The sequence below is a fragment of the Oncorhynchus mykiss genome, chromosome 28 (genome assembly GCF_013265735.2).
Source record: "Oncorhynchus mykiss isolate Arlee chromosome 28, USDA_OmykA_1.1, whole genome shotgun sequence".
In the NCBI taxonomy this organism is placed as follows: Eukaryota; Metazoa; Chordata; class Actinopteri; order Salmoniformes; family Salmonidae; genus Oncorhynchus; species Oncorhynchus mykiss.
In genome coordinates, this window is record NC_048592.1 from 12,638,511 (window position 1) to 12,666,441 (window position 27,931).

The 27,931-nt window shown below is 42.3% G+C and overlaps 1 protein-coding gene across 2 annotated transcripts; it reads right to left on the reverse strand.

The window, feature by feature from the left end:
- LOC110508569 (transmembrane inner ear expressed protein-like) lies at positions 1 to 27,891 on the reverse strand. Of its 2 annotated transcripts, none has more exons than XM_021589163.2 (4): positions 27,447 to 27,891; positions 10,344 to 10,461; positions 8,822 to 8,971; positions 1 to 537 (listed from the first exon to the last, which is right to left on the reverse strand). In XM_021589163.2, exons 1-4 carry the CDS (start codon positions 27,564 to 27,566, stop codon positions 239 to 241), a joined length of 687 nt encoding a protein of 228 aa, XP_021444838.1. In that variant the 5' UTR covers positions 27,567 to 27,891; the 3' UTR covers positions 1 to 238. The 2 variants fall into 2 exon arrangements, with proteins under 2 accessions (XP_021444838.1, XP_021444840.1); XM_021589165.2 differs by lacking the exon at positions 1 to 537 and adding an exon at positions 5,342 to 6,461 and having other exon boundaries at positions 27,447 to 27,881.
- Positions 27,892 to 27,931: the final 40 nt, after the last annotated feature.

Below are 27,931 nucleotides of genomic sequence, written 5' to 3' on the forward strand. Positions count from 1 at the left end.
TCACTTTTTATTAGGAAAAGTAATCAAATTTCAAGTTGAAAAAATATCATTTCGGGGCTTCTCTCTGCTGTTAATAGTGGCATGTAATTTTTGTCCCTTAAGACAACACAAGGGTTAAAGATTGTTTTATAGTTAATATGTACTTTTTGTCATTATATACAATCATTAAAAAAAATAATAATAATACAAAATTAACAACTAAAAAAATTACTTATGAAAAGTTGTTGACACCCAGTGTTTACTTTTTCGAAGGAGGTTTCTTGGCTCCCCCCTTAGCACCTCCTTTTGCACCTCCTCCTTTCTCCCCTTCTCTACTCTTCTTCCCTTTTTCTTCACTTGCTTCTCCTTTCTTTCCTCCCCCTTTTTCCCCTTTTTCTCCCTTTTCCCCTTTTTTGTTAGCAGATCCCTCCTTTTCATCATCCTTTCCCTCCTTGGCACCCTTTCCCTCTTTCTTCTCCTTGGTCTTCTTCCCCCCCTTTTCACCGTCCACTTTTCCCGAGACTGTTGTCACCTCTTCTTTTTTCTCCACAACTACAGCTGGAGGAAGGACAAAAAAGCACAAGGGGAAACAATCACTTGGAGGCCGCGACAACAACGCTTGTTATCATCAAGATCCCTTCCTGCAATAATATGTGGTGAGCAAAATATAGAATCCAGGCAAAGTAGGTCATAGTATTGTAATGAATGTGCATCTGTCTCTCTACATTCTAATGAACGCAGCCTATTTTTTTTCTACTAATATGGTTTCATAAGTGTACTGGGCTGGTTGGGAAACAAATTATGGGGATTTGAAATCGACAAATATTTGATGAATGAAAATGTCAATCTACCAGAAGGCTGTGGAGGACTATAGGCATGCTGCCCTCCATTGATAATGACAAACATCCCAATCCAGATGGCCTCTACTGCACAACACCAAAATAACCATGTTTGTTCTATGCAATGAGTTTTGTTTGCTCCTCCTCTGAGAACGAACTGAAATGTAAGGTGAACACACGTCAAGGAAGGAGACTTTACTGCAAAGCAAATAGATCTATGAACATATGGAAATCATTGAGAAGGTAGATGGGTATATCCCTTCCACAATCCAGCATATCCATACACATGGGGCGGCAGGGTAGCCTTAGAGCGTTGGACCAGCAACCGGAAGGTTGCAAGTTCAAACCCCCGAGCTGACAAGGTACAAATCTGTCGTTCTGCCTCTGAACAGGCAGTTAACCCACTGTTCCTAGGCCGTCATTGAAAATAAGAATTTGTTCTTAACTGACTTGCCTAGTTAAATAAAGGTAAAAAAAAAATGTATGTGGACATCTTATTTTTTTTTTCCAAGGCAAACATCATTTGGAGATAGAGGTTTACATGCAATCAGTTACAACCAAGCATTTCAAACAGCATTAAGACCGAGACTGTGTGCGTGTCTTGCAACATCCCCTCCAGGCATGAGAGGACTTCTACAATGATAAATTAATTGTAGAAGCTCCCACTTGTCACAATCGAGAGCCGTGAGGATTTCCTCCCCATGCCTCCCTTCCTCCCCTCCATGACACCCATGGTGAACCCCTCAGTGTGCTAGTTCCTGCTCTAGTGAGAACCACAGCTGAGAGGGAGATGGTACTACTGCTTTTTACCACACCTTCTTAGTACAGTAGCAGGGGCAGACATCTGTAGACACTAAATGGACCAGGCGGGCAAGGGAACCGCTTCTAGGGAAGCAGGGGTGATTGTCTTTTATACATCACCACTAGAGCAGTGGTTCCCAACTCCCGTCCACCAGTACCCCCAACAGCACACATTTTTTGTTGTAGCCCCGGACAAGCTCGCCTGATTCAACTCGTTGAGGGCTTGGTGATTAGCTGACAAGTTGTCTGGCGCCACAACAAAAAAAATGTGTGCTGTTGAGGGTAATGAAACACACACAAGAACAGGAATTGGGAAACATTGCACTAGAGAGTGTAGACATAACCCTTTGGGGTAACGCTTCACATCATGTGTCTCTATTAATTATGTGTTGATACTGTACCTTACATGGGTACAGGGTAGAGTAAGTACATTGTTCAATTCGGACTAGAAATGATTATCTGTAATACCCATCTGTGGAATGTGTAACACACGTCATTTTAGATTCATGAACACACTCAAACGAATTGCCAACCCTCCTCTCACCCCATAATTATTGCCTTAGATTTCAGATGAATGAACTACAAAATCCGTCAAATTGCGCACACAATGAAATACAATCCACTGTGTGTACCCTGTACCCACATGTTCAGTTCCACTGTACCAGCCGATGTAATTACCGTGTAAAGAGAGTCAAGCCACTTGAGGTCAATTGTGACCACTTTATCGTCCTCCATCCCGCTGTGACGTCCCAAGGCTACGACTCCTCTCGCTGATGGTGTTATTTTCTCAATCCGAGAAGACACACACTCACACAAAACACACTCTCTGGTGGTGATGTTCAGTCCGGCGGAGGCTGAGGTGCAACATGCTCACACTCCTGACCCCTCTTTGCATGAGGAGATCGTTTGGCAACCAGAATACCCCTCAGAATTAGTATTTTATTAGGCTCCCCCCCCATTAGCTACTGCTAAAGCAGCAGCTACTCTTCCTGGGGTCCACAGAAAACAAAAAACATGACATAGTACAGAACATTAATAGACAAGTACATCACAAGGACGGAACGACATACATTTGAAATACAGTAAGTATACACGCTTTCATACATGCGTGGCCTCATAATCATGTTGTTCATAGACGCTACTAAATCCAAGTGGAACACACAACAACTAAAATGGAAATGCAATAACAAGGAGATGCATTGAAAATAGGCTTGACACTTTTAGCTAAATTCCCCTGACATGAATATGGCAACTTTGTTTCTATAGATACGGCCGCCCGTAATGGGTATCCTGGAGTAAAGTAGAGACTTTTTACACCTGCGTTGGGTTTCCTGGGGTAACATGTCATCTCTCCCAGATGACCCTACACCTCTGTGTGGCACTAAGAAGTGTAAGAAATGTGTGCGTGTGGATCTGTGATGATGCATGTGTGCCTGCGTGTGTTTGTCCTTGTGCACGTGTATGCGTGCGTGTCCATCCTTCCTGCATCTCTCCTACTGTATAGGGAAAGGTGTGAGGAAGTGAGAAGGTTGCATCGGTGGACCCTGTCTGACAGCATGCCTCAGGAGGCTCTTGAGCCACCGGAGAACTGACACAACTCAGAGCAATGACAGATGATCAACGTGTGTTGGAACGATGTCTACTTTTCAATTTAATAGCTTTATCCATATGGCAAAGAATTGGGGGGTGGGGAGTTGCACTACGTCCCTAGTCCTCGCCCTCAGCGTCGCCTCCTGTCCGGTATTTGCTCTACCATCTCCTACGAATGTCAAATGTTCTCACAGACTTTCTCATGATCACTTCTATCCAGGCTGTCTGAAACAACGTTGTTTTTTAGGTCATGTAGGTAAAAGTGGTGAGTAAAACGTCTGCGGGTGACGTTATGTCAGTGCTCTCAGAGACACTTTGTTGTGGATGAATTATTCGGGTTAAACATTGTGGTCAATGCCCAGAATGGAATCTTATTGATCAGGAGATGCAATAACCACAAGTATATAGTAATAACTCATTCGTATTATAGTAACACCTGTTTCTGTTTATAACTGAATATATTCTCAATAATATGTTGGATTATATGGCCAGGAAATTCGCATACACTCTCTGCACAAATACTTCCACATAGCTATCGGGTCAGGCGTTACAGAGTTGCATATTTTAAATGGCATACTTCACTCATTACTTAATTAGTGGAAGGCGGCCCTGGAACACTTACTATTTGCTGGAGAACTCACTATCTCTTGTGGATGCATCCAGGGGTAAACAGCTGTGTGGGGTTCATGAGTCTCCACGATTATAAAACATATCTGTTTATCCTTTTCCTTTATAAATGCCAGACACTCTCTTTCTCGCTCTCTCCAGTCTCTCTCTCCCTTTCGCTCTCTCTCCACTCTCTCTCTCCCTTTCGCTCCCTCTCCCTTTCGCTCTCACCCTTTCGCTCTCTCCAGTCTCTCTCTCCCTTTCGCTCTCTCCCTTTCGCTCGCTCTCTCTCTCTCTCAGCACATGGTTGATACTTCTAAGTTCACGGCAGAGGTTTTGCTGCGGAAATAAATGCATATTAACGCCAGTATCCCCTGATGCTGCATTATAATATACAGCTGGATGTGAGATTATGTACTCTTTCACATAGGTTATGATTTCTCTAATGGATTAAGCTTGTCTCTGACTGACACGCTCATTATGGTAGTAATCCACAATACACAGTCAGTCCCAAAATACATTTTATCCATAATAATTGTAAAATAATAATACAGTCCCCTCCTGTACTCCCTGTTCACCCATGACTACATGGCCAGGCACGACTCCAACACCATCATTAAGTTTGCCAACGACACATCAGTGGTTACCGACAATGATGAAACAGCCTATACGGAGAAGGTCAGAGACCTGGCCTTGTGGTGCCAGAATAACAACCTCTCCCTCAACTTGATCAAGACAAAGGAGAGGATTGTGGACTACAGGAAAAGGAGGACCGAGCACGCCCCCATTCTCACTGACTGGGCTGAAGTGGAGCAGGTTGAGAGCTTTAAGTTCCTTGGTGTCCACATCACCAACAAACTATTATGGTCTAAACACACCAAGACAGTCGTGAAAAGGGCACGACAAAGCCTATTCCCCCACAGGAGACTGAAAAGATTTGGCATGGGTCCTCAGATCCTCAAAATATTCTATAGCTGCACCATCGAGAGCATCCTGGCAGGTTGCATCACTGCTTGGTAAGGCAACTGCTCGGTCTCCGACCGCAAGGCACTGCAGAGGGTAGTGCGTATGGCCCAGTACATCACTGGGGCCAAGTTTCCTGCCATCCAGGACCTATGAACCAGGAGGAAGGCCCTAAAAATGGTCAAAGACTCCATCCATTCTAGTCATAGACTGTTCTCGCACGGCAAGCGGTAGCTGAGCGCCAAGTCTAGGTCCAAAAGGCTTCTACCCCAAAGCCATAAGACTCCTGAACAGCTAATCAAATTGCTACCCAGACTATTACTATTTGCATTGCCCCCCCCCCCCCCCCTATTTTACGCTGCTGCAACTCTCTGATTATTATCTATGCATAGTCACTTTAACTCTATCTACATGTTCATGTTACCTCAATTACCTTGACTAACCTGTACCCTTGCACATTGACGCTGTACCGGTACCCCCTGTATATAGCCTCACTACTGTTATTTTTACCGCTGCTCTTTAACTATTTATTTACATTTTTTACTTATCTATTTTTTTTTTTACTTAACACTTGTTTTTCTTAAAACTGCATTGTTGATTAAGGGCTTGTATAAGTAAGCATTTTCACTGTAAGGTTTACACCTGTTGTATTCGGCGCATGTGACAAATCAGATTTGATTTGATATTCCAGACCTATGTATGTCCATGTAAGCCTGTGTGATACTTCAAGAGGACAGATGGGCATGGACAGAAACACACCCACCTGGATCAGACAGAAAGACAGAGATAAATGACAAGTAAATTATGTCAGTGACGCCCAACCTTAGACGTGGATGAACTTGACATGGTGTGCAGGCATTCCCCCCCCCCATACTAAAACATGCGATTCAACTAATAATTAAGACATTGTTGGTGCAAGGTTGAGAAAGAAAAGCCTGTGTACCTTGTAGCTCTCCAGGACCAGGGTTGGTTGTCATGGGTGTTACTGTATAAGCTTACATAAAAGATCATAATGTGTTTATACAAAGCCAAGATTACAGATTGAGTCAGAGAAGGAGAAAGAGAGAAATGAATAAACAACGAGTGACAGCCGTAGGCATGCAACATCACCGTCAGAAGCCTTAAGATTCATCTCTACTTTTTCATCATCCACATTTGCAGTTCTGTGTCCAATGTACAATCAATGTATTATCCACAAGGATGAGTATATCAACAAAGAGCATTTGAAGTATGTAACACATGCAACTATTACTCTTCAGCAGGCAACATTCTCCACAATGTCAATGCCATTCTTTCTAGGAAGTAGCGATGAATGCTGATCTATTAAGTTAACTATTGTATTCAACTATTCAATGCTTTTCTGTGATTTACTGAATCCTGAGGTGCATGTTCCAATGTTCCCTCTAGTGGATAGTCCTCTTCGTCAGAATATAGATAGGAATGTGGAAAGAGGGAAGGTGAGAAGAGATACGGAAGAGGAGAAGGAGGGAGGTAATCCAGTCTCAGGCTGAGTGAGGGGGAAAGGAGAGAGGAGAAGGAGGGAGGAATGTCATCCCGTCTCGGGCTGAGTGAGGGGGCCAGTGAGCTCCTCCTCCTCTCTCACCACTGGGAGCTGGCTGCTGCTGGCGCTGCGAGCCTGGACCTGCTCAGAGACCGTCGAGAGGGACACAGTGTCCGGGAGAGCTGGAGGGACAGGATGACGAGGAAGGGAGGGAGGATGAAGAGGTCAGGGAGGAGAGAGAGGGGGAGGAAAGTGGGGAGGATGAAGAGGGAGGTGGAAGAAGAGGAAGGAAAGGGAATAACTCAAGGAAGAGAGGATCAAAGAAAGGGTTTGGAGAGGAAGGTACAGGTCAAAGGGAAGGGATAGGGTTGGAAGATGAAAGATTGAAGGAGGAAGAAGTCAAAGAGAAGGCATGAAATTTAGAACCGTTGAAAAGGAAGAGACCGACACTGACATAGAGGCCCTATAATTAAAGCTATACTGTAAAGCCAATGGAAGTTTAGATATCCTATATTCCTGCTGTAGCTCAGTTGGTAGAGCATGGTGCTTGCAACATCAGTTGGATCAATTTCCGGGACCACCCATCTGTAAAATGTATGCACGCATGACTAACATGCTGACCACACCGCTAGCGTCGCGTGTGCGAGCGTTGCAAAATAAATGTACACATACATGTTATTCAATCATTGCACCTACACTGCTCGCGCGCGCCAACGAGCACTGAGTTGCTAAAATAGAGTCAGTTCTATTTGTGACACTTAACGAGGTGCAAGTCCTGCCTCTCCCATCTTCTCATTGGTTTATAGAAGCAGATACCCACGTGCCATCTCCTCATTGGTTATACCCACGTGGGTGATTGAAAGAAGTACAGGGTGGTTGTGGTAATTCACCTTATTATGAAAGTTAGATGCCAATAGCCATAGAAAGTCCAAAGAAGAAAAAGGAGGGGAGATGACTAGAAACAATTCGGATGACCATTTTATGTGTGGATTAATTGTCGGAGTAGAGGACCTTGTGCATTTCAGGTAAAATAACAACTCAACATTTATATCCCAGGACAAATTAACTAGCAACAACAAGCTAGCTAGCTAAATTGCCATAAATGTTTAATGCTTTTCGACCTGTACCCAAATTAATATAATTGGTTCAGAGTTTGTTTTGATATTTCAACCTGTGTGTCGTGATCACATTTGGTGTGTAGGGACAAAATCATTTGCGCATGATGCCGCACGCGCACATCCGGTCTGGGCATGGTATAAGTCGCTTTAGACAAATGTGTGTGCTAAATGGCATATATTATTTATGTACAAAACATTAGGAACACCTTGGTAGTATTCCACTGGCCCATTTTGACTCCAATGCTTCCCACTGTTGTGTCAAGTTGGCTGGATGTCCTTTGGGTGGTGGACCATTCTTGATACACACAGGAAACCCAGCAGCATTGCAGTTCTTGACACACTTAAACTGGTACAAACTGATCAATTATTTGTCTTGCCCATTCACCCTCTGAATGGCACACACAATAAACAATCCATATCTCAATTGTCTCAAGGTCTAAATATCCTTATTTAACCTGTCTCCTCCCCTTCATCTACACTGATTGAAGTGGATTCAACAATTGACATCAATAAGGGATCAGAGATTTCACCTGGACTCGTCGTGTCAGTCTATGTCTATGGAAAGAGAATGTGTTCCTAATGTTTTGTACACTCAGAGTATATTTTACTGTATTCATTCATCCAGAGAGGTTTTTTTTTATCACCCTGTGAGGACAAGACTATTTATTTGAGTATGTTGACTCAATCTACATCTTCAATCATATAAGACCGGGAAATATGCCACCTTAAACTAATTCAAAACACTGGTTGCATCCAGAGTGTCAGACAAAGATCTGTGTTATCTGTCGGAAATAAGAGAAAAATATATCTTAGCTCCGCATGGTTAGAGTGTGATGACTCATTAGCATAATGTGATGAAATCTGAGAGAAACATTCAAACTAATGAATACAAAAGCTGTCAGGGGCCCATTCGTGTTAAAACCGTGTCAAGCCACTATTGATCTCCTGCTTTATCAAAAGGCCTAGCAGGTGACATTTCATCAATAGCATATAAAACTCGCCCAGCAGTTCCCTGTCTACTCTCCTTTGAAAAACTCTCTGAAATCAAACACAGGGTAGTTCTTAAGAGTAGAGTAAGTAAATAAAAGGTGCACACATCTCTAGTTGAGGTGCTTACTAATGGAAGGTAAATGTTACAAATTAAAAAATAAGTCTCACACTTTAATCTAGCCTTGATGTGGATTTTAAAAGTGCTAAAGTTCATAGGACGTTGAGAGTAGGGACTTTTGTCATAGGGAGTAGGGATGTCCTAAAATGTACACCACACCTACTTCCCAGGGACTTCTGTCATAGGCAGAAGGGATGTCCTAAAATGTACACCACACCTAGGTCCTAGTTACTTTTGTCATAGGGAGTAGGGATGTCCTAAAATGTGCATCGCACTGTTGTTGAGGTAGAGAGGGTCTGAGAAGTGCATCACTTACCTCCTGGGATCTCTGTGAGCTCGTTGAGAGGAGGCACAGTCTCCAGTGTGTTGGCGTAGTCCTTAGCTGCTACTCTCTGAGCATGTCGCGCCTCAATCTCCTTCTTCGTCCTGGGGATACGGCATTTGAAGATGCAGCATAGGGTGATGACTTGCAAATTGCGAAGGTGGGCGAGAAAGAGAGAGATAAAAGAAAAATGTATTTCCCATGTGGAATATTATTTGCTTGTATCTGAAGTACAAATGAATATGGATTGAACTAGACACTACTGTCACAACGCTGTCACATAACAGTTTTACAGCTATTAGAATTTACAGTGGGCTAGAAAGTAGTTGGACAGTGAACCATTTTTTTTGTGTTGTTTTGGCTCTGTACTCCAGCCCTTTGGATTTTAAATGATACATCCCTTCATTTGAAGGGGCCAAAAATATTGGGACAAATTCACTTAGTCAAAAGTGAAGTATCTGGTCCCACGTTCTTAGCCTGCAATGACTACATCAAGGTTGTGTCTCTAAAAACTTGTTGGATGCATTTGCTGTTTGTTTTGGTTGTGTTTCAGATTATTTTGTGCCCAATAGAAATGTATGTTAAATAATGTATTGTGCCATTTTGGAGTCACTTTTATTGTGAATAAGAATAGAATATGTTCCTAAACACTTCTACATTCACGTGGATGCTACCATGTTTACGGATAATCTTGAATGAATTGTGAATAATGAAGAGTGAGAAGGTTACAGCTGCATAAATGTCATACCCCTCCCCACCCCCCAAAAAAGAAAAATGCCAACCTCCCATGTAACTGTAATGGTGAGAGGTTAGCATGTCTTCGGGGTATGATATTTGTGCGTCTAACTTTCTCACTCATCATTGTTCACGATTCATTTAGGACTATCATTTCAAATCCAATGTTCTGGAGTACAGAGCCAAAACAACAATGAAAAAAATGGTCGCTGTCCCAATACTTTTGGAATTCGCTGTATATTACTGTACACTTCAATATCAGATAGTATCAGACCACTTTCCTTTTTGTTGATTCGGTCTCTGTCATGACATGGTTTAGTTATTACTGTTTAGATGTCCGATGAGTTATGACTAAAATAGCATGTCATTTTTGGCTTGTGTGCTGTTGTCCTCCTCCTCCCCTTATTGAACCATGCGTCATGTGGTCGATAAAACAAACATAAACCGACAATACCATGACCATTTGGAGCCCTCCCTCACAATAACCATCATGACAATTCAGCAAATGATATGCATTTCCATGTATCATGCGATCTATCTGTGCGATATGCAAACTAGTTGAACTATGCAGATAAATAGCTGAGCCGAAGCATTGTACCTTGACTGGCGGACTAATTTGTACATTCATTTTTACTAATGTGATTTATATAAATAGAATTGGACGATGGAGGATTGATGTGAAAATCCTAGGTATTTGTATATTTATGTAAATATTCATTTCATAAATAGTCTTGAATGTCTGGCAGATATACTACTATGACAGGTTTGGAGAAATACTTACTGACTGCTAGAATAAACATAGAGAAGATACCAATGACTTGCCATAACCGCAGTCCCCAGAACACGACTGTTTCTGAAGTGACTGGGTCTGGCTTCTTTGGGGGATCTGTCGGTAAAAGCTGTAGGAAGGAAAAAAAGAGACAATATTTGCATGAGTACATTATCGTGTCATCTAGACAGGTACTCTTCAAATCACTCTGCTGTTTGATAGTCTTCACGACAGTTAGTTAAATGCTATTTGGACCAATACCGCAATTGATGCAAATATCAATCTGATTGAGAGAATAATATGCTTCTCCTCCGCTCAGTTTCTGAAGAGACACACGGTGGCAAGACAATTGGAGGAAAGGCAGAGGTGTAAAAGAAAAATTGATGTCACTGTAAGGATATGGAAAACCCCGAGACAGGGAAGAAGGGCTTGGCTTGGGATAAAACCCTGAAATAGAGGATTTCGTGGATCACGCAGAATGTGAAACATGCCAAGTCGGGTGTTATCACTCATGATGTCTTAGTCCTCTGAATATGTCAGTCAACCTGAGGACACTAGTGGGGGAGTGCTACCACCTTAAGCCTAAAAAATGAACTTAAATCTGCCTCAAAAACCATCTCAACAATGGAGAACAATGGGTTGAAATGGAAAGATGACTGTCTGAAAAAGATGAAGGGACAACAAAACAACAGCTTTTTAACTGAGCAAGAACATAAAAGCACAAAATAGACCAATCTCTTTGAACACTAGACACTGTCTCCTGTCTTGTTTCCAATTTGAATTGTTATGTCGACTCTTTCACCTTTTTCATAACTTTGGCTGAAAATCTGGTAATACAATGCTGGAAAGCCACGGGATGCTGAGAAATACCGCAAGAACATAATACAAACGAAATAATTGTCTCACTGAGTAAATGGCAATGATCTAGGAAAATGATTCACACATCATGGCACAAAGAGTGAAGGTTAAAAAAAAGGGAAGACTTTAATGAATATTGTCTACCCCACACATATAGATGTTTGATCTTAATTTGAACAGTTTTGTTGCAGGAGTAAAATTATCTTGCAGAAGGAGGATTTGATTATTCAACGAACAAGTGAACATTTCCAACAAGGACTTTTGTTTTGATAGGCTACAGTAGGCTATAGTTTAGGTGTGAGATTTAAGGGAGAGAAAGAGACTTGCAGTTTTTTTTGTGAATTTATGTAGATTGTGAGGCTCATTTAAATTTCCTAGGGATGATTTAAATAATGCTGACTGGAGTTTCGTACTGTAGGTCAAACTACTCATACACAGTCCAAGACGCATTATGAAGAAGCTATAAATATTAAACAACAAGACTTTAATCAAGAAAGATAAGATAGCAACGCTCTCAGATCTTCCTCAACGTTTGTAGTCCACATCCTTGACATCACAATTAGACTACAATCCGAGGTTTATGCTGTATTATTAAGAATCCTAATTTGGATGAATTCGAAGCCCTGGTGTCAAACCTTAGAGACCCCATGAGGTATTTTTATTTTATTTGTAAATCTTCACTAATACATTTCAAATAAATCACTGTGTGTATTTATTTCATAAAATCCAAAGTGATTTTTGATCATTTCATTGAGCCTGTAATTGCCGCTGAAATGCTCAGTCTGATTGTGTGGGCGTGTTGATACAAATGTAAATATATTTACATACACAGCCCTGATTGGCGGATAGGATTGTCTAGACTCTAGAGCAGTGGTTCTAAAACTTTTTATAGTCCAGCTGCTCCTCCCCCTCCAGCTGCTTACCCCCTCTAGCACCAGGGTCAGCGCACTCTTAAATGTTTTTTTTGCCATCATTATAAGCCTGCCACACACACACTATACGATACATTTATTCAACATAAGAATGAGTGTGAGGTTTTGTCACAACCCGGCTTGTGGGAAGTGACAAAGAGCTCTTGTAGGACCAGGGCACAAATAATAATACAATAATAATCAACATTTTGCTCTTTATTTAGCCATCTTACATACAAAAATTGTGAATCACTCACCACAGGTCATTTTCCACACACAGTCTGTGCTTGCATTTTATTTTCATGCTAGTGCTGGCCGAGAATCCACTCTCAAATAGGTACGTGGTTGCAAAGGGCATCAGCGTTTTAAGAGCGCGATTTGCAAATACTCTGAGCGCAGACCTATCCAGAAATCTGTCAGTGGCTTCTGATTAAATAACATTTTCACAGAATATCTTGTTGCTATTTTGATGAGGCTCCATTGTTGAGATATCAGTAAGTGGACTGGAGTCATGGCATGAAAGGGATAACGAATCCAGATCGAATCAAATTGTATTTGTCACATGCGCCAAATACAACAGGTATTTCACCTTACAGTGAAATGCTTTCTTGCAAGCCCTTAACCAACAATGAGGTTTAAAGAAAATACCTACAACAAACAAAAAAAAAATACAAAAAGTTAGAGATAAGAATAACAAATAATTAAAGAGCAGCAGTAAATAACAATAGCGAGACTCTACACAGGGGAGACTCTACACATGGGGTACCGGTACAGAGTCGATGTGCGGGGCACCGGTGTCGAGGTAATTGAGGTAATATGTACATGTAGGTTGTCACGACTTCCGCCGAAGTTGGTCCCTCTCCTTGTTCGGGCGGCGTTCGGTGGTCGACTTCGCTGGTTTTCTAGTCGACACCGATCCACGTTTCATTTTCCATGTGTTTTTGTCTTTATTGTACACACCTGGTTTCCATTCCGTAATTATTGTTCCCTATTTAACCCTCGGGTTCCCCCATGGTTTTGTGTGTCTTTGTTCATGTTTAGTTGTCTATATTTTGTGAGCTAGACTATTTGTCTCTTTCTTGGAATATTGTTTTGTTCTTGAGTAAAGTTACGGAATATACTCATCTCTGTGTCCTGCGCTTGACTCTGCCTCACCTGCATCACCTAGACACTTGACAGAAACACGCAGCAAGAATGGAGTCAGCAGGTGCACCCAGCCCTCCTTTTCCTGTGGAGGAGCGCGTCCAGCAGCACGGGACCATGTTGCAAAGTCTCGGCACAGCCATGGATCGCGTGCTGTAAACCATGGAGCGATGGGAGACAGGGGTTATTCCAGCAACCCCATCATCACCACACCAACCCACAACACTGTCCACCCCTCCTTCACCTGGACCCAGTGAGATTCGGCTTGCGCTCCCGAGGGAATATGATAGGACGACTGCCGGGTGCCAGGGCTTCTTACTGCAGCTGGAGCTCTACCTGGCGACCGTCCACCAGGCTCCTTTGGGACGCGAGAGTGTGTCCGCCCTCATCTCCTGTCTATTCGGGACAGCACTTGAGTGGGCCAACGGCGTCTGGGGAAAGGACGACGCGGCGTCAGGCCACTATGAGGATTTCACCCGCCGCTTCCGGGCGGTCGTTGATCATCCACCTGAGGGTAGAGTGGTGGGGGAACGCTTGTTTCATCTCAGACAGGGGATGAGGAGCGCACAAGACTTTGCACTGGACTTCCGAACCCTGGCTGCCGGCGCGATGCTGGCGCGGGATGGAATGACAGGGCCCTGATCGACCATTACCGGTGTAGGCTACGAGAGGATGTTCATTGGGAGCTGGCCTGCAGGGACACCACCCTTACATTCGACCAGTTGGTGGACCTATACATCCAGCTGGACAACCTGTTGATCACCCGCGGACGTCCGGATCGGGGTCCATCAGTTCCATCCCCCAGCACCTCCGATCCAACACCTATGCGCTGAGGGGGACCGGAGGGGGGGCCTTTCCCTGCACCACCTGTGGCCGCAGAGGGCACACTGCTGGTAGGTGCTGGGGAGGTTCCCAAGGGAGTCGAGGCAGCAGGCAGGGCACTGTCGGACCACCCCAGGTGAGTAGGCACCAAACTCACCAAGAGCTCCCTGTTGCTCACATGTTTGTGTTAATAGAATTTCCTGTTTATAGAGTTTTCCACGCATTCCCAGCATACAACTTTATTGATTGTTCATTTGCACAGGGGATCCCTATTGTTCCTGTTGATATCCCCTTCCCTGTGCACGCCTTAGATGGTCATCCATTAGGGTCAGGGCTGATTAGGGAGGCCACCACTCCACTATGTATGATAACGCAGTGGGGTCATGAGGAGAGAATTAGGATCTTCCTTATTGATTCTCCTGCATTTCTCATGGTGCTGGGCCTTCCCTGGTTGGCCTATCATGACCCCACTATTTTGTGGCAACAGAGGGCTCTCAAGAAATGGAGGGAGGTGTGTAGGTGTTTCCATCGGTGCGACTACAGAGGAGAGTCCAGACCAGGTCTCCACCGTGCACATCCTTTGGCTCAACTACCACCCCATCGACGGGGGGATTGTGCAATAAATCTCCTGGTAGACGCAGCACTTCCCAGGTGTCACGTGTATCCCATGTCACAGGAGGAGACGGCGGCTATGGAAACATGTGTCACAAATCTCTGGGCAGGGATACATTCAGCCTTCCACTTCACCTGCCTCCTTTTTGTGAAGAAGAAGGACGGAGGTTTATGCCCGTGTATTGACTACGAGGTATCAATCAGATCACTGTGAGGTGCAGTTACCCGCTGCCTCTCATAGCCGGTGCGATCGAGTCAATGCACGGGGCGTGCTTCTTCACAAAATTGGATCTCAGGAGCGCTTACAATCTGGTGCATATCCGGTAGGGGGATGAGTGGAAGACGACATTTAGTACCACCTCTGGGCACTATGAGTACCTCGTCATGCCGTACGGGTTGATGAATGCTCCATCAGTCTTCCTGGCCTAGACAATATTTTCCGGGACCTGCACTGGCAGGGTGTAGTGGTGTATATCGACGACATTGTCCCTGGTGCGCAGGGTGCTTGGTCGACTGTTGAAGCATGACCTGTACGTCAAGACTGGGAAATGTCTGTTCTTCCAACAGTCCATCTCCTTCCTAGAGTACCGCCTTTCCACGTCAGGGTTGGATATGGAAAGTGACCTTATTTCAGCCGCCTTATTTCACCATCAAGAGGGGGACCACTAAAATGTTTTGCCCGCGCGGTGGGTGGGCCCCCAACAAAATCTCACCTAGGGCCCCCAAAAGGCTAGGGCCAGCCCTGGAGGTATCATTCCTGGTGCTCCTCTATCACGCCTTGTTTTGAAGGAACAACAAGCAGGGGATTCATCTAGCAGCCCCATAGTTCATGCGTACAGATCAATATATCATGGGTCAGGATACGGACACTTATTAAGTTTCCTGTTGTTGTAAACAATCCCACAGAACAATACATCTGGGAAGAGGGCCAAACAAAACGTGTGCATTAGTCAAGATGACTTTCAAGCAAATGGGGCTTTTATGTGAAATATTAGATAACTATTTATTTTTTGAAATTCAGAGTGCAATAATTGAAACATTCACAGAAGGATATCCTTTCAGCAAAAACAATTTCTATAGATTTTTTTTCAGTACAATTTGATTGAACTTGGCAAGGAGGATTCAAGTGTCTGTGCTTTTCCAATAACAATCCAAATGGAATATTACAGTAAACCATTTGACCAGTGCAATGTCATGTAAACGGTCATAAAAACCAGATGGGAACAATGTATAACTTCGACCTTATCAAAACGTTGATTGACTATCGTCCTGTGGCGTTAACTTCCGTCGGTGTGGTCTCAGGTCTCAGGTCTCATGTGGATGGAGCCATTGGACCCAATACAGTTTGTATACAGGAAGAACAGATTAGTCGACGATGCAGTACCGACGGTTTTGCGCAGTGCCGTGAAACACCTGGAGAGGCCTCATTCTTATGTGTGCATCCCTTTCCTTGACTTCTCTGCTTTTAAAACTGCATGCAGCCTCACCTTTTCTGTGACACTCTCCCACCTACAGGTGGACCCCAGTACTACCTTGTGGGCTCTGGACTTCCTGCTGAACAGGGTGCAGTATGTCAAGTTCAACAACACAACATCCCTTCTTCTTTGTACATCTACCGGTTCCCCCCAAGGAATTATCATCTCTCCAGTGCTATTCTTCATATTCACCAATGACCTGAGAGGCTCCGACAGGGACTGCTTGGCAGTGAAATATGCAGATGACACCTCCCTTGTCAACGGCTCAGATAACACACCGCGTTACCAAACAGAAGTAAACAGGGTTCATCACTGGTGCCATGACAACTACCTCACACTCGACATCAACAAAAGAAAATAACTGGTCATTGATTTCTAGAGGACGGGAGACCCAGTGAGCCACCTAGTCCTGGGTGGTGAAGAAGTAGAGAGAATGGGGAGTTTGAAGTACCTGGGAACCATCATGAACAGCACATTCTCTTTTAATGGCAACGCTCAGAACATCAATAAAAATGGCAACAATGATTGTATCTCCTCTTGGTTTATCTATTTCTCTCTCCCCCTCTCTCTCTCTCTAGAGGATAGAGAACACTTGCTGAATGGTCAAATAAATCATAGTCAAAGCTTTTCCTTTAGGCTTTTTATAGAAAAATAAGTTGTGGATGCTTTGTTAGCAACAGACAACAATAAATCCACAGGGGCCGATCAATTGGATCCTGGTCTGCTTAAGTGTGCAGCGCCCATCATTGTTGGCTCAATAACCCACATTTTGTATTTAACGTTGTTATCAGGAAATATTCCAAAAGTATGGAAATCAGCTCTTGTCCTGCCACTCCATAAGGGTGGGGATAGTAGTGATGTTAATAATTGTCACCCCATTAGAAGATTCTAGAATATTTGGTAAATGTACAACTTTGCTCTTTTTTATCTGAGAAATGTATTTTGAATGTAAACCAATCAGGGTTTAGGCCTGGGCAATAGAAATAGTACAGCAACCACTTTAGTTGTTAATGATCTGGTCAATGCTTTAGACACTAAAATTAAATGTGCTGCTTTGTTTGTGGACCTTTCAAAAGCTTTTGATACTGTTGATCATGCTATTTTATTGAATAAGTTGTCCTCAATAGACCTGAGCTCTGACGCCTGTTCATGGTTTCATGACTATCTTAGTTACAGAACTCAGGCCATCGTGATTGATGGGGTTAAGTCTGAATTTCTTGAAGTGCTTAAAGGTGTACCACAGGGGTCAATTTTGGGACCTGTTCTCTTCACTCTTTATAAAAACACCATTGGTCAATCTGTTATGTCGGCTATCGCTCCGACTTTTGATCTGGCTGTCTTAAAACTACCGTCAGATTTTAGAGCTGTGCAGGAATTCCTTGCTGATTTAAAACTTGTGTTTAACATGGGCAACACAAAATACATGTTGTTTTTAAACTCTTGTAAGAATGTTCCAGATGAGCTACATGTTCACTCAATAGATGGTTCTCCAATTGAAGGTGTTTCCGCTTATACAGTGGGGCAAAAAAGTATTTAGTCAGCCACCAATTGTGCAAGTTCCTTCACTTAAAAAGATGAGAGGCCTGTAATTTTCATCATAGGTACACTTCAACTATGACAGACAAAATAAGAAAAAACATCCAGAAAATCACATTGTAGGATTTTTATTGAATGTATTTGCAAATTATTTTATTTTTATTTCTACTTTGCACATTCTCACATTGCAAATCTACCATTCCAGTGTTTTACTTGCTATATTGTATTTACTTTGCCACCATGGCCTTTTTGCCTTTACCTCCCTTATCTCACCTCATTTGCTCACATCGTATATAGACTTGTTTACACTGTATTATTGACTGTATGTTTGTTTTACTCCATGTGTAACTCTGTGTCGTTGTATGTGTCGAACTGCTTTGCTTTATCTTGGCCAGGTCACAATTGTAAATGAAAACTTGTTCTCAACTTGCCTACCTGGTTAAATAAAGGTGAAATAAAAAATAAATAAATAAAAAATTATGGTGGAAAATAAGTATTTGGTCAATAACAAAAGTTTATCTCAATACTTTGTTATATACCCTTTGTTGGCAATGACAGAGGTCAAACGTCTTCACAAGGTTCTCACACACTGTTGCTGGTATTTTGGCCCATTCCTCCATGCAGATCTCCTCTAGAGCAGTGATGTTTTGGGGCTGTTGCTGCGCAACACGGACTTTCAACTCCCTCCAAAGATTTTCTATGGGGTTGAGATCTGGAGACTGGCTAGGCCACTCCAGGACCTTGAAATGCTTCTTATGAAGCCACTCCTTCATTGCCCGGGCGGTGTGTTTGGGATCATTGTCATGCTGAAAGACCCAGCCACGTTTCATCTTCAATGCCCTTGCTGATGGTAGGCTTTGTTACTTTGGTCCCAGCTCTCTGCAGGTCATTCACTAGGTCCACCTGTGTGGTTCTGGGATTTTTGCTCACCGTTCTTGTGATCATTTTGGGTGAGATATTGCGTGGAGCCCCAGATCGAGGGAGATTATCAGTGGGTCTTGTATGTTTTCCATTTCCTAATAATTGCTCCCACAGTTGATTTCTTCAAATCAAGCTGCTTACCTATTGCAGATTCAGTCTTCCTAGCCTGGTGCAGGTCTACAATTTTGTTTCTGGTGGCCTTTGACAGCTCTTTGGTCTTGGCAATAGTGGAGTTTGGAGTGTGACTGTTTGAGGTTGTGGACAGGTGTCTTTTATACTGATAACAGGTTCAAACAGGTGCCATTAATACAGGTAACGAGTGGAGGACAGAGGAGCCTCTTAAAGAAGAAGTTACAGGTCTGTGAGAGCCAGAAATCTTGCTTTTTTGCAGGTGACCAAATACTTATTTTCCACCATAATTTGCAAAAAATTCATTAAATATCCTACAATGTGATTTACTGGATTTTTTTTCTCTCATTTTGCTCATTTTACAGGCCTCTCTCATCTTTTTAAGTGGGAGAACTTGCACAATTGGTGGCTGACTAAATACTTTTTTTGCCCCACTGTACAGACATAGGCATTTGGACTGAAATGGATTTGATGTTTAAAAAAACATATAGATGAGCTGGTTGTTTCTACAGAAACAAATTGTGCTTTTCTCTAAGCAGTAGGAAGCAGATCAGTCAACCTTTTTATCTGTTCTTAATTATGGTGATATTATTTATCATTGTGCAGCTGATACTACTCTTAAACCTACCATAGTGCCCTTTGTTTTGTTACAGGTGACAGTTGGGATACTCATAACTGCATCTGATATCAAAATGCTGGCTGGACTTCGCTAAAGACCCGTAGATCTCAACATTACTCCCCCTTTTTTTTTTACAAGGCCCTACTTCATAAACTTTCATGTTATCTAACTTTTCTGTTGAAGCATAGACACCTGAGTTGCCTAACCCGTTCACAGGATTGGTTAACTCTTGATGTTCCTAGGGTCTCCACCGAGCTAGCTAAATCTACTTTTAGTTTTAATACACTGTATTGTTGGAACAAAATTCTAAGTAATATTCTGGTGGCGTTCAGGCAGATTAGAGTATTGATTGGCAAATTATTTGTAGAGGAATGTACAGTTTACATACACCTTAGTCAAATACATTTGAACTAAGTTTTTCACAAATCCTGACATTTAATCCTAGTAAAAATTCCCTGTCGTAGGTCAGTTAGGATCACCACTTTATTGCAAGAATGTGAAATGTCAGAGTAATAGTAGAGAGAATGATTTATTTCAGCTTTTATTTCTTTCATCACATTCCCAGTGGCTCAGAAGTTACATACACTCAATTAGTATTTGGTAGCATTGCCTTTAAATTGTTTAACTTGGGTCAAACATTTTGGATAGCCTTCCACACGCTTCCCACAATAAGTTGGGTGAATTTTGTCCCATTCCTCCTGACAGAGCTAGTGTAATGGCTGGAGTCAGGTTTGTAGGCCTCCTTGCTCACACACGCTTTTTCAGTTCTGCCCACATATTTTCTATAGGATTGAGGTCAGGGCTTTGGGATGGCCACTCCAATACATTGACTTTGTTATCCTTAAGCCATTTTGCCCCAACTTTGGAAGTATGCTTGGCGTCATTGTCCATTTGGAAGACCCATTTGCGACCAAGCTTTAACTTCCTGACTGATGTCTTGAGATGTTGCTTCAATATATCCACATAATTTTCCATCATCATGTCATCTATTTTGTGAAGTGCACCAGCAAAACACCCCCATAACATGATGCTGCCACCCCCATGCTTCACAGTTGAGATGGTGCTCTTCGGCTTGCAAGCCTCCCCCTTATTCCTCCAAACATAACAATGGTCATTATGGCCAAACAGTTCTATTTCTGTTTCATCAGACCAGAGGACATTTCTCCAAAAAGTACGATCTTTGTCCCCATGTGCAGTTGCAATCCGTAGTCTGGCTTTTTTTATGGCGGTTTTGGAGCAGTGGCTTCTTCCTTGCTGAGATGCCTTTCAGGTTATGTTGATATAGGACTCGTTTTACTGTGGACATAGAAACTTTTGTACCTGTTTCCTCCAGTATCTTCACAAGGTCCTTTGCTGTTGTTCTGGGATTGATTTGCACTTTTCACACCAAAGTAATTAATTAATCTCTAGGAGACAGAACGCGTCTCCTTCCTTTGCGGTATGACGGCTGCGTGGTCCCATGGTGTTTATACTTGCGTACTATTGTTTGTACAGATGAACATGGTACCTTCAGGCATTTGGAAATTGCTCCAAATGATGAACCAGACTTATGGAAGTCTACAATTTCTTTTCTGAGGTCTTCGCTGATTTCTTTGGATTTTCCCATGATGTCAAGCAAAGAGGCACTGAGTTTGAAGATAGGCCTTGAACTACATCCACAGGTACACCTTCAATTGACTCAAATGATGTCAATTAGCCTATCAGAAGCTTCTAATGTTCTGGAATTTTCCAAGCTGTTTAAAGGCACAGTCAACTTAGTGTAGCTAAACTTCTGACCCACTGGAATTGTGATACAGTGAAATATAAGTGAAAAAATCTGTCTGTGTCATGTGTTAGTTGTGCAGAGGTGAGAACGGAGTCAGGCGCAGAACACAGAACTGAGTAAAATAACGTACTTTTACTCTAGAAAAATAATCAGCAAAAATAAATCCACGCAGTGATCACAAACCCGAACAACAGACTAACACAGAACCGGGAACAATCACACACAAAACATAATGAGAACCAGACGGTTAAATAGGGAAATAATAGTAATGTAATGGGAACCAGGTGTGTACAATCATTACAAATGGAAAAAGAAACTTGGATCGGTGGCAGCTAGAAATCCGGTGACGACAACCGGCGAACGAACAAGGAGAGGCACCGACTTCGGCGGAAGTCGTGACAGTCTGAAAATTGTTGGAAAAATGACTTGTGTCATACACAAAGTAGATGTCCTAACTGACTTGCCAAAACTATAGTTTGTTAATAAGACATTTGTGGAGCGGTTGAAAAACGAGTTTTAATAACTCTAATCACATTCTTGGAACGTTGTGTCATGGAGGTTTTTGTCTAATTCCTGGTTTGGTCCCCTGGAGGATTATCTCACGTGATGGTCTCAGGTGTCCCAAACCATGATAAGTAAAGTAAGGAAATGGTATGGGATTTTAAGGTAAGTGGTATGCTGTTCAGCTAGAATTGTGTAAAAATCTTTAATAAATGACAATATAATTACATTTGACACGATCACTATTGACCCCACCTGGGATTTAAACTCACAACCTCTTTCTACACGCTACAAAGCCTGTAGAATTTCAGAAGTCCCCTACACATTCATTATACATTCACCTATAACATATCTCTGCATATAGCAAAAGAGTGCCATCTGCACTTCTATTTAAGTTACAAGTTAATATGGCAAAAATCTATTTGATTTAATTTACTTATTTCAGCTATTTGAGTTTGGGTTTTCAGTATAGTTGTCTGTTGTTGGTGGGACATATTATTCTGTTTCAATGTTGCTCCTGAATCACTGTGATAAATATAATTTTTTCTACAGTGTGTTTTTTACAGAGCTGAGATTTACTTTGAAGTCCAAAGTGTAGGAATAGATCTACAGGTGAAATCAGTCACTGATACAGACATGGTGGCGTAGCAGGAAGATCGGAATGCCATGAACCAAGAGGTTGAGAGTTCAAATCCCAGGTTACATAATAATTTATGCATGAATGAACAAACTGTAATCATGTCAAATATGTAAGTTGAAAACACTTTGTTAAAATCACTTGGTGTCGGTGTCCCTTGCATTGCCTAAAGACAAAGAGCTGTATCTGGATCAGTGGTTCACCAATCAGTACCATGGCCCGACATCCCAAAAAATGTCAGTGGGACCAACTGGGAACTAGACAAAACCTCCAACGGACCATGAGATTATGTCTCTATACCAAGTCCCTCATGTGTAAACACCTATCCAATGAACTCACTGTCCCCATCCCACTTCTGACACCAATGTAGTGAATTTGGGTTAGCTTTGACTTGGACTAGAACCCAATGCCAGCGACTGTCAAGCTAACATCTTAATCGTTAAGCCAACAGGTTGCTAGGTGTTGGGTTAAGGTTGTTTCAATATGAATGCAATGGGTACTTTAATACAATTATTGTGAATACTCATGTTAATATAATAGTTTGATTAATTCAAATGTTGACATGCTTTGCAAGAAGAACGATTTCCCTTCAATTCCTGTTTACATGGACACATCTGAAATCAGGCTTCCCGATGGGACTTTGATAAATTCAGAAAATCGCCAATCAAAATAAATGTTCTACCACAGCAGCCATGTAGTCGGACATTATGTGAAAACTATTTCTAATATGCATACTGTCAGTTTTTCCAAACTTCACTTTTGCAAAAAAAGGAGACTTGCGCTGCTGGTACAAGCACATGTGCAGATCAAATACACCGCTGGAGCTCCGATCAGGGGGTTTATACATCCTTGCAATTTGAAAGATTGCTCAGAAATCCAGGTTTTTTAATTGGTGTATGCTTACCTCGATTATGACCTTATGCCGATTACGATAAGCAGAGTACGGTGTTCACATGACTAAAGCCATAATCAGTTTAACCCTCAACCACTAACATATATTACATACATGGATTTTTTTTGGGGGGGGGGGTCAAAATTATCACAGGAGGCCTCCCGGGTGGTGCAGTGGTCTAGGGCACTGCATCGCAGTGAAATAAAATGTTAGAAAACCGTATGTTATTTTAGCAAAATGACAGTTAATGTTGATACCAGGTAAAACAAAATATAATTTCCCCCTCATATAATATGCATGTTCTTTTCAAAGTACAATCCACGTTAGTACTAAAATCCAGATTTAATAACATAATTTGATTGTCGTATTATCATATTGATGTGGTAAACACGACTGCCATTTAAAGGGGCAGTACACCAAAATGTTTAATATACTTCATTTTATTGACAAAAAGTGATTCATCCATTGATGAAGACAATGACCAAAAATATGGCTTAGTTTTCTTTATTTACTTACCCCACAGTGAGCATTAGCATTGCTGCAAGTGAAACAATGGGAGGGGTAGGGCCTAGGCAGGATGCTTAAAAAAGCATTAACAAGCATGCCCAAAATACCATAAGTTGCACATATATAATATAAGAGGGAGGGTATTATTGTTATTTTCCATATAATAACTATTTTACAGAGAATGCACACCAATACAGCACTACAGTATGTGTACATTCAGAGGTTATGTCACGCCCTGACCTATTTTGGTTTGGTCATGGTGTGAGTTGGGGTGGGTATTATACGTTCTATTATTTGTATTTCTATGTTTTTGGCCGGGTAGGGTTCTCAATCAGGGACAGCTGTCTATCGTTGTCTCTGATTGAGAACCATACTTAGGTAGCTTTTTTCCCACCTGCCTTTGTGGGAGGTTAACTTTGTTTGTAGCACATAGCCTTAAGCGTCACGGTTGTTTTGTAGTGTTTATTGTCGGTGTATTCACCTAAATAAAGGACTATGCACGCTCACCACGCCGCCCCTTGGTCTACTTCTTTTGACGGTTAGTTCTTTTGACAGATTAGCTGGTTTCTGTATTTCTGTAGGTTAGCTGGTTTCTGTTTAACCAAGTAGTTATACCACTGACTGACATTTCTGAGCTGTTTTGACTGCAACTACGCATATATCTAAGGTCATTTTGAGTTCATACACGCTCATACCTGGTTATAACCAGTTAAAGACGAATGCTCCATCTGTGCAGGTGATCTGTCTATCAGGTCAAGATCACTCCAATTGGTCCCCTTCCACCCACTGGATTCAAATAAATACTTAAAAAAATATTTGCCCTAGAATAAATAATTTTTATAGAGTACACACCAATACAGCTCCCTGTGTAGATTCGAGAGCTTACCTGAGTTCTGTGCTGCAGTTCTATCAAGTAGTTATACCATTGGCAGACTTTGTATGCCATTGGCAAATTTCTATATGCACAAAAATAAGGTAATTAGACTTTCTTTTTTTACACAGTTACACATATGGTATAGAAAAATACAATCTTAGGCAAGTACATGAGCTGTATCTGTGCAGATGATCTGTCTATCTAGTGGAAATGACTGATACAGGTCCCCCTCCACCCTCTGGTGGTATGGATAAGTTGTTATCATGTCTCCAGAGAGAACTAGATTCAAATAAAGGTCCAATATCAAATTACTATAGGCAGAATTAGGTGTTTTTGACTGGGGTCAACATGACCCCAAAGTCCATATTGATACAGTAACATTAAACAATGATTTGAATTGATTAAAAACAAGTGAATTGACAAAGTCATGAAAAAATCGAAGAATTGAATTAACCACTTTTGGGCTATACGATTAAAAATATCCCTATTGGGTCAAAATGACCCCAGTTGGTAGTTTGAGGGTTAATATTGAATTATTAGTGTGCATGTAAACGTACTTAATGGGGCCCCGGTCAAACTCTCCTGGGCAACGTACATGTTTTTTTTAAACATTTTTTTTCTTGCCATGAAGTTTGTAGGTCAACTACTAAAAGACCATTGCCTTGATGTATTGTAAGAAAATTGTTATTCTTGGAATTGTAATGTTTCTCAGTGTTTCTTGGGTCTTGGTATGCTGTCTCTCATTTACTGTGTGACAGACAGGGGTGGTCCCGAAAAGGCACATCATTAATACAGGTCAATACTTTTGACAAAAGCTCGTCTACGCTGTATTCCATACATATTGTACTACTTTTAACCAGGGCTCTTGGGCTCTGTACAGAGAATAGGGTGCCATTTCTGACACAGCCAGGGCTGAGTGTCAGCCAGGGCTGTTGGGAGCTGTGTGATTGGCTTTTGTGAGTCAGCATGTTAAAAAGATGCCATGGGCCTGACCTTGGCTGACTTCTCACCAAATCTCCAAATTTCAGTGTACTGTATCAGTATGTCCTCCATCTGCCAAGGCCATCAGGGGCATAGGGTGTTGTTGCCAAAAAACAAAAACAAATCACGCATTTTTGACTAAGATTGTTTGCAGCCTGATATGACTTTACTCTCAAGTGTAATGGCACTTTAGCGGGGGGGGGTAATAAGTTGGCCCAGGGGACAAGAGATTGTAACTCTGCTGCCGTTAATACAAAGTAGTGAATTCGTAGTAGTTCGCCATGATTATGTAATACTTAATGTCCTCACTCGCTCTCCTATTTTATGTGTTGGGATTAGTGGATAAGCCAGAACTTTGGTAAACATATTCAAACAACTCCGATCCAGTGAGGGAGTTGACTCTGGCTGAAGCTTGCTGTTGCTATGGTTGTTGAAGTTTCGAGACACATAGGCTTAGTTGAGATAATTCTGTCCTAATACAAATGTTCAAACCGAACCAGATGTCTTTCTTCAAGCAAGTACACGTCACAAAGGTCAAATAGGGGGATGATTATGTTTGTCCTGTTTCATTGCATGTACAAGTGGGAAACCTGTACATGTGTGAGATGGAATTGTTTGGTTTTTTGCATATCCCAACTCCCTCTGAGAGTGGGTTCACATCCAGGTGATCAGTCATTATTGATGGCAGCCCTGGAGGAATTAGGGTTAAGTGCCTTGCTCAAGGCCAGATCGACAGATTTTTCACCTTGTCGCCTCAGGGATTCAAACTAGCCATGTGCATGCCATTTCTCTTTTTCTGTAATTTATCTAAATAAAAATAATATATCTCCAAGATGTTCCATTACTTAACTCCCTCTCAGAAACATAATGAACTCTCCCTCCTAAGTCAAATGGAGATATTTTCAGATTGTTAAAAAGAATATAAGACAACCCAGAAACTATACTGTAACCCACAATTCCAGTAATTGCTTTCAAAGACAATTATTATAGATCTTGGTTCCAATTTCCAATTTCTTTACCTCGATCAATCCCCCCCCAATAATTCAGCTTATGACATTTATTTTATTGCAGTCCATGAATCAGCTTTTCCTACTGGATCTGTCACTCCTATATAAAACACTCTGCTGAAATCTTCGGAAATCAACATCTGAATATTAGAGGCTGTGATAATTTTTCTGAATTTATTTATCATTTGAAGCAAAGTCCAGAATATACTGTGCATCAATATCCAAGGTGCACTTTCTCACCTGAGGATTTCATCACTAAACACCCACAAACTTTCAATGTTGCTGACCCTGCTGGTGCAGCATATTAACACAGAAACGATTCAGTCTCATCTTTCCCTCTTACTAATACTAATACTAATTTCTCTCTTACTAATTGTGACTCTGGGTGTCCGTCAGAGAGAACAGTGCGTGTGTTGTCACTATTTCCAGACAGATGTTTCTGAAACTTTCATGTCTATTCTCTGATCTAGCATGGAATACTGCTGCTTGTTTTGTACAACACCCTGTACGCAGTACAACATGAGGTCTCACATCTCAAAACAATGCATTAGCGCTCTTAAGAGGCTGCCACGGTATTTCATTTCTGACACCGGGGATTATGGCATTGCTCCTGGCATCCGAAAATACAAATGGCGGCACATGGTGATCATTACATCTGCACATGCTGTAACAACCCGTCCATGCTACTCTGGGAAGAACACTACACCATAAAATATTGAGCTACTACACATGACTATTGCCTATGGGGCTGCTCAACACCATAGCTCTATAGCGAATAAGCCCCATTTATTAATCACATGAAAACAAGCAACCATCCTTTAAACAGTGGAGGGAACAAGTGGGACAGACACCCACACCTCCTTAAGCAGGAACCCGATGATGAGCCTCTGTGGACAGAGACCTGTATGAACGAACGCGTTCTTACCTCTGGATCCGGGACCTGGGAGAGCACAGCGGAGATGCAGAAAGAGAGCAGAGCTGCCCCCAAGCCCAGCAATGCCGGCTGGGGAGAGGAACACGAAGAAGGCCGTTCCCCGACTGCCATTCTTTCCCCCTTACTTTCTCCCTGCAGGCTACAGCTCCCTGCCCCCTCTCTCCTCTCCTCTGCCTGACTGGCTGGGTGGCTGGGCTGGGTGGCTGTGCCGTAGGCTACCCTGGACAGGACCACAATGGCCCTGGGTGATTGATGGTCAGTGAGGGCTGCTGGCGGGGACAGGGGGCGTCCTCTCTCCTCTCATCTGGTGCACTGCCTCTGCCTCCTCTACCCTGTTGTCTTCCCTCCCAACACAGAGCACCGTACACCACTAAATACATCACACCATCTTCCTGTAGGCAGTTCCACTAGCCAGCCACTTCAGTCAGGGTCATTAATTAATTAATAGGACTGGTGTAGTTTACAGCCCATTCTGG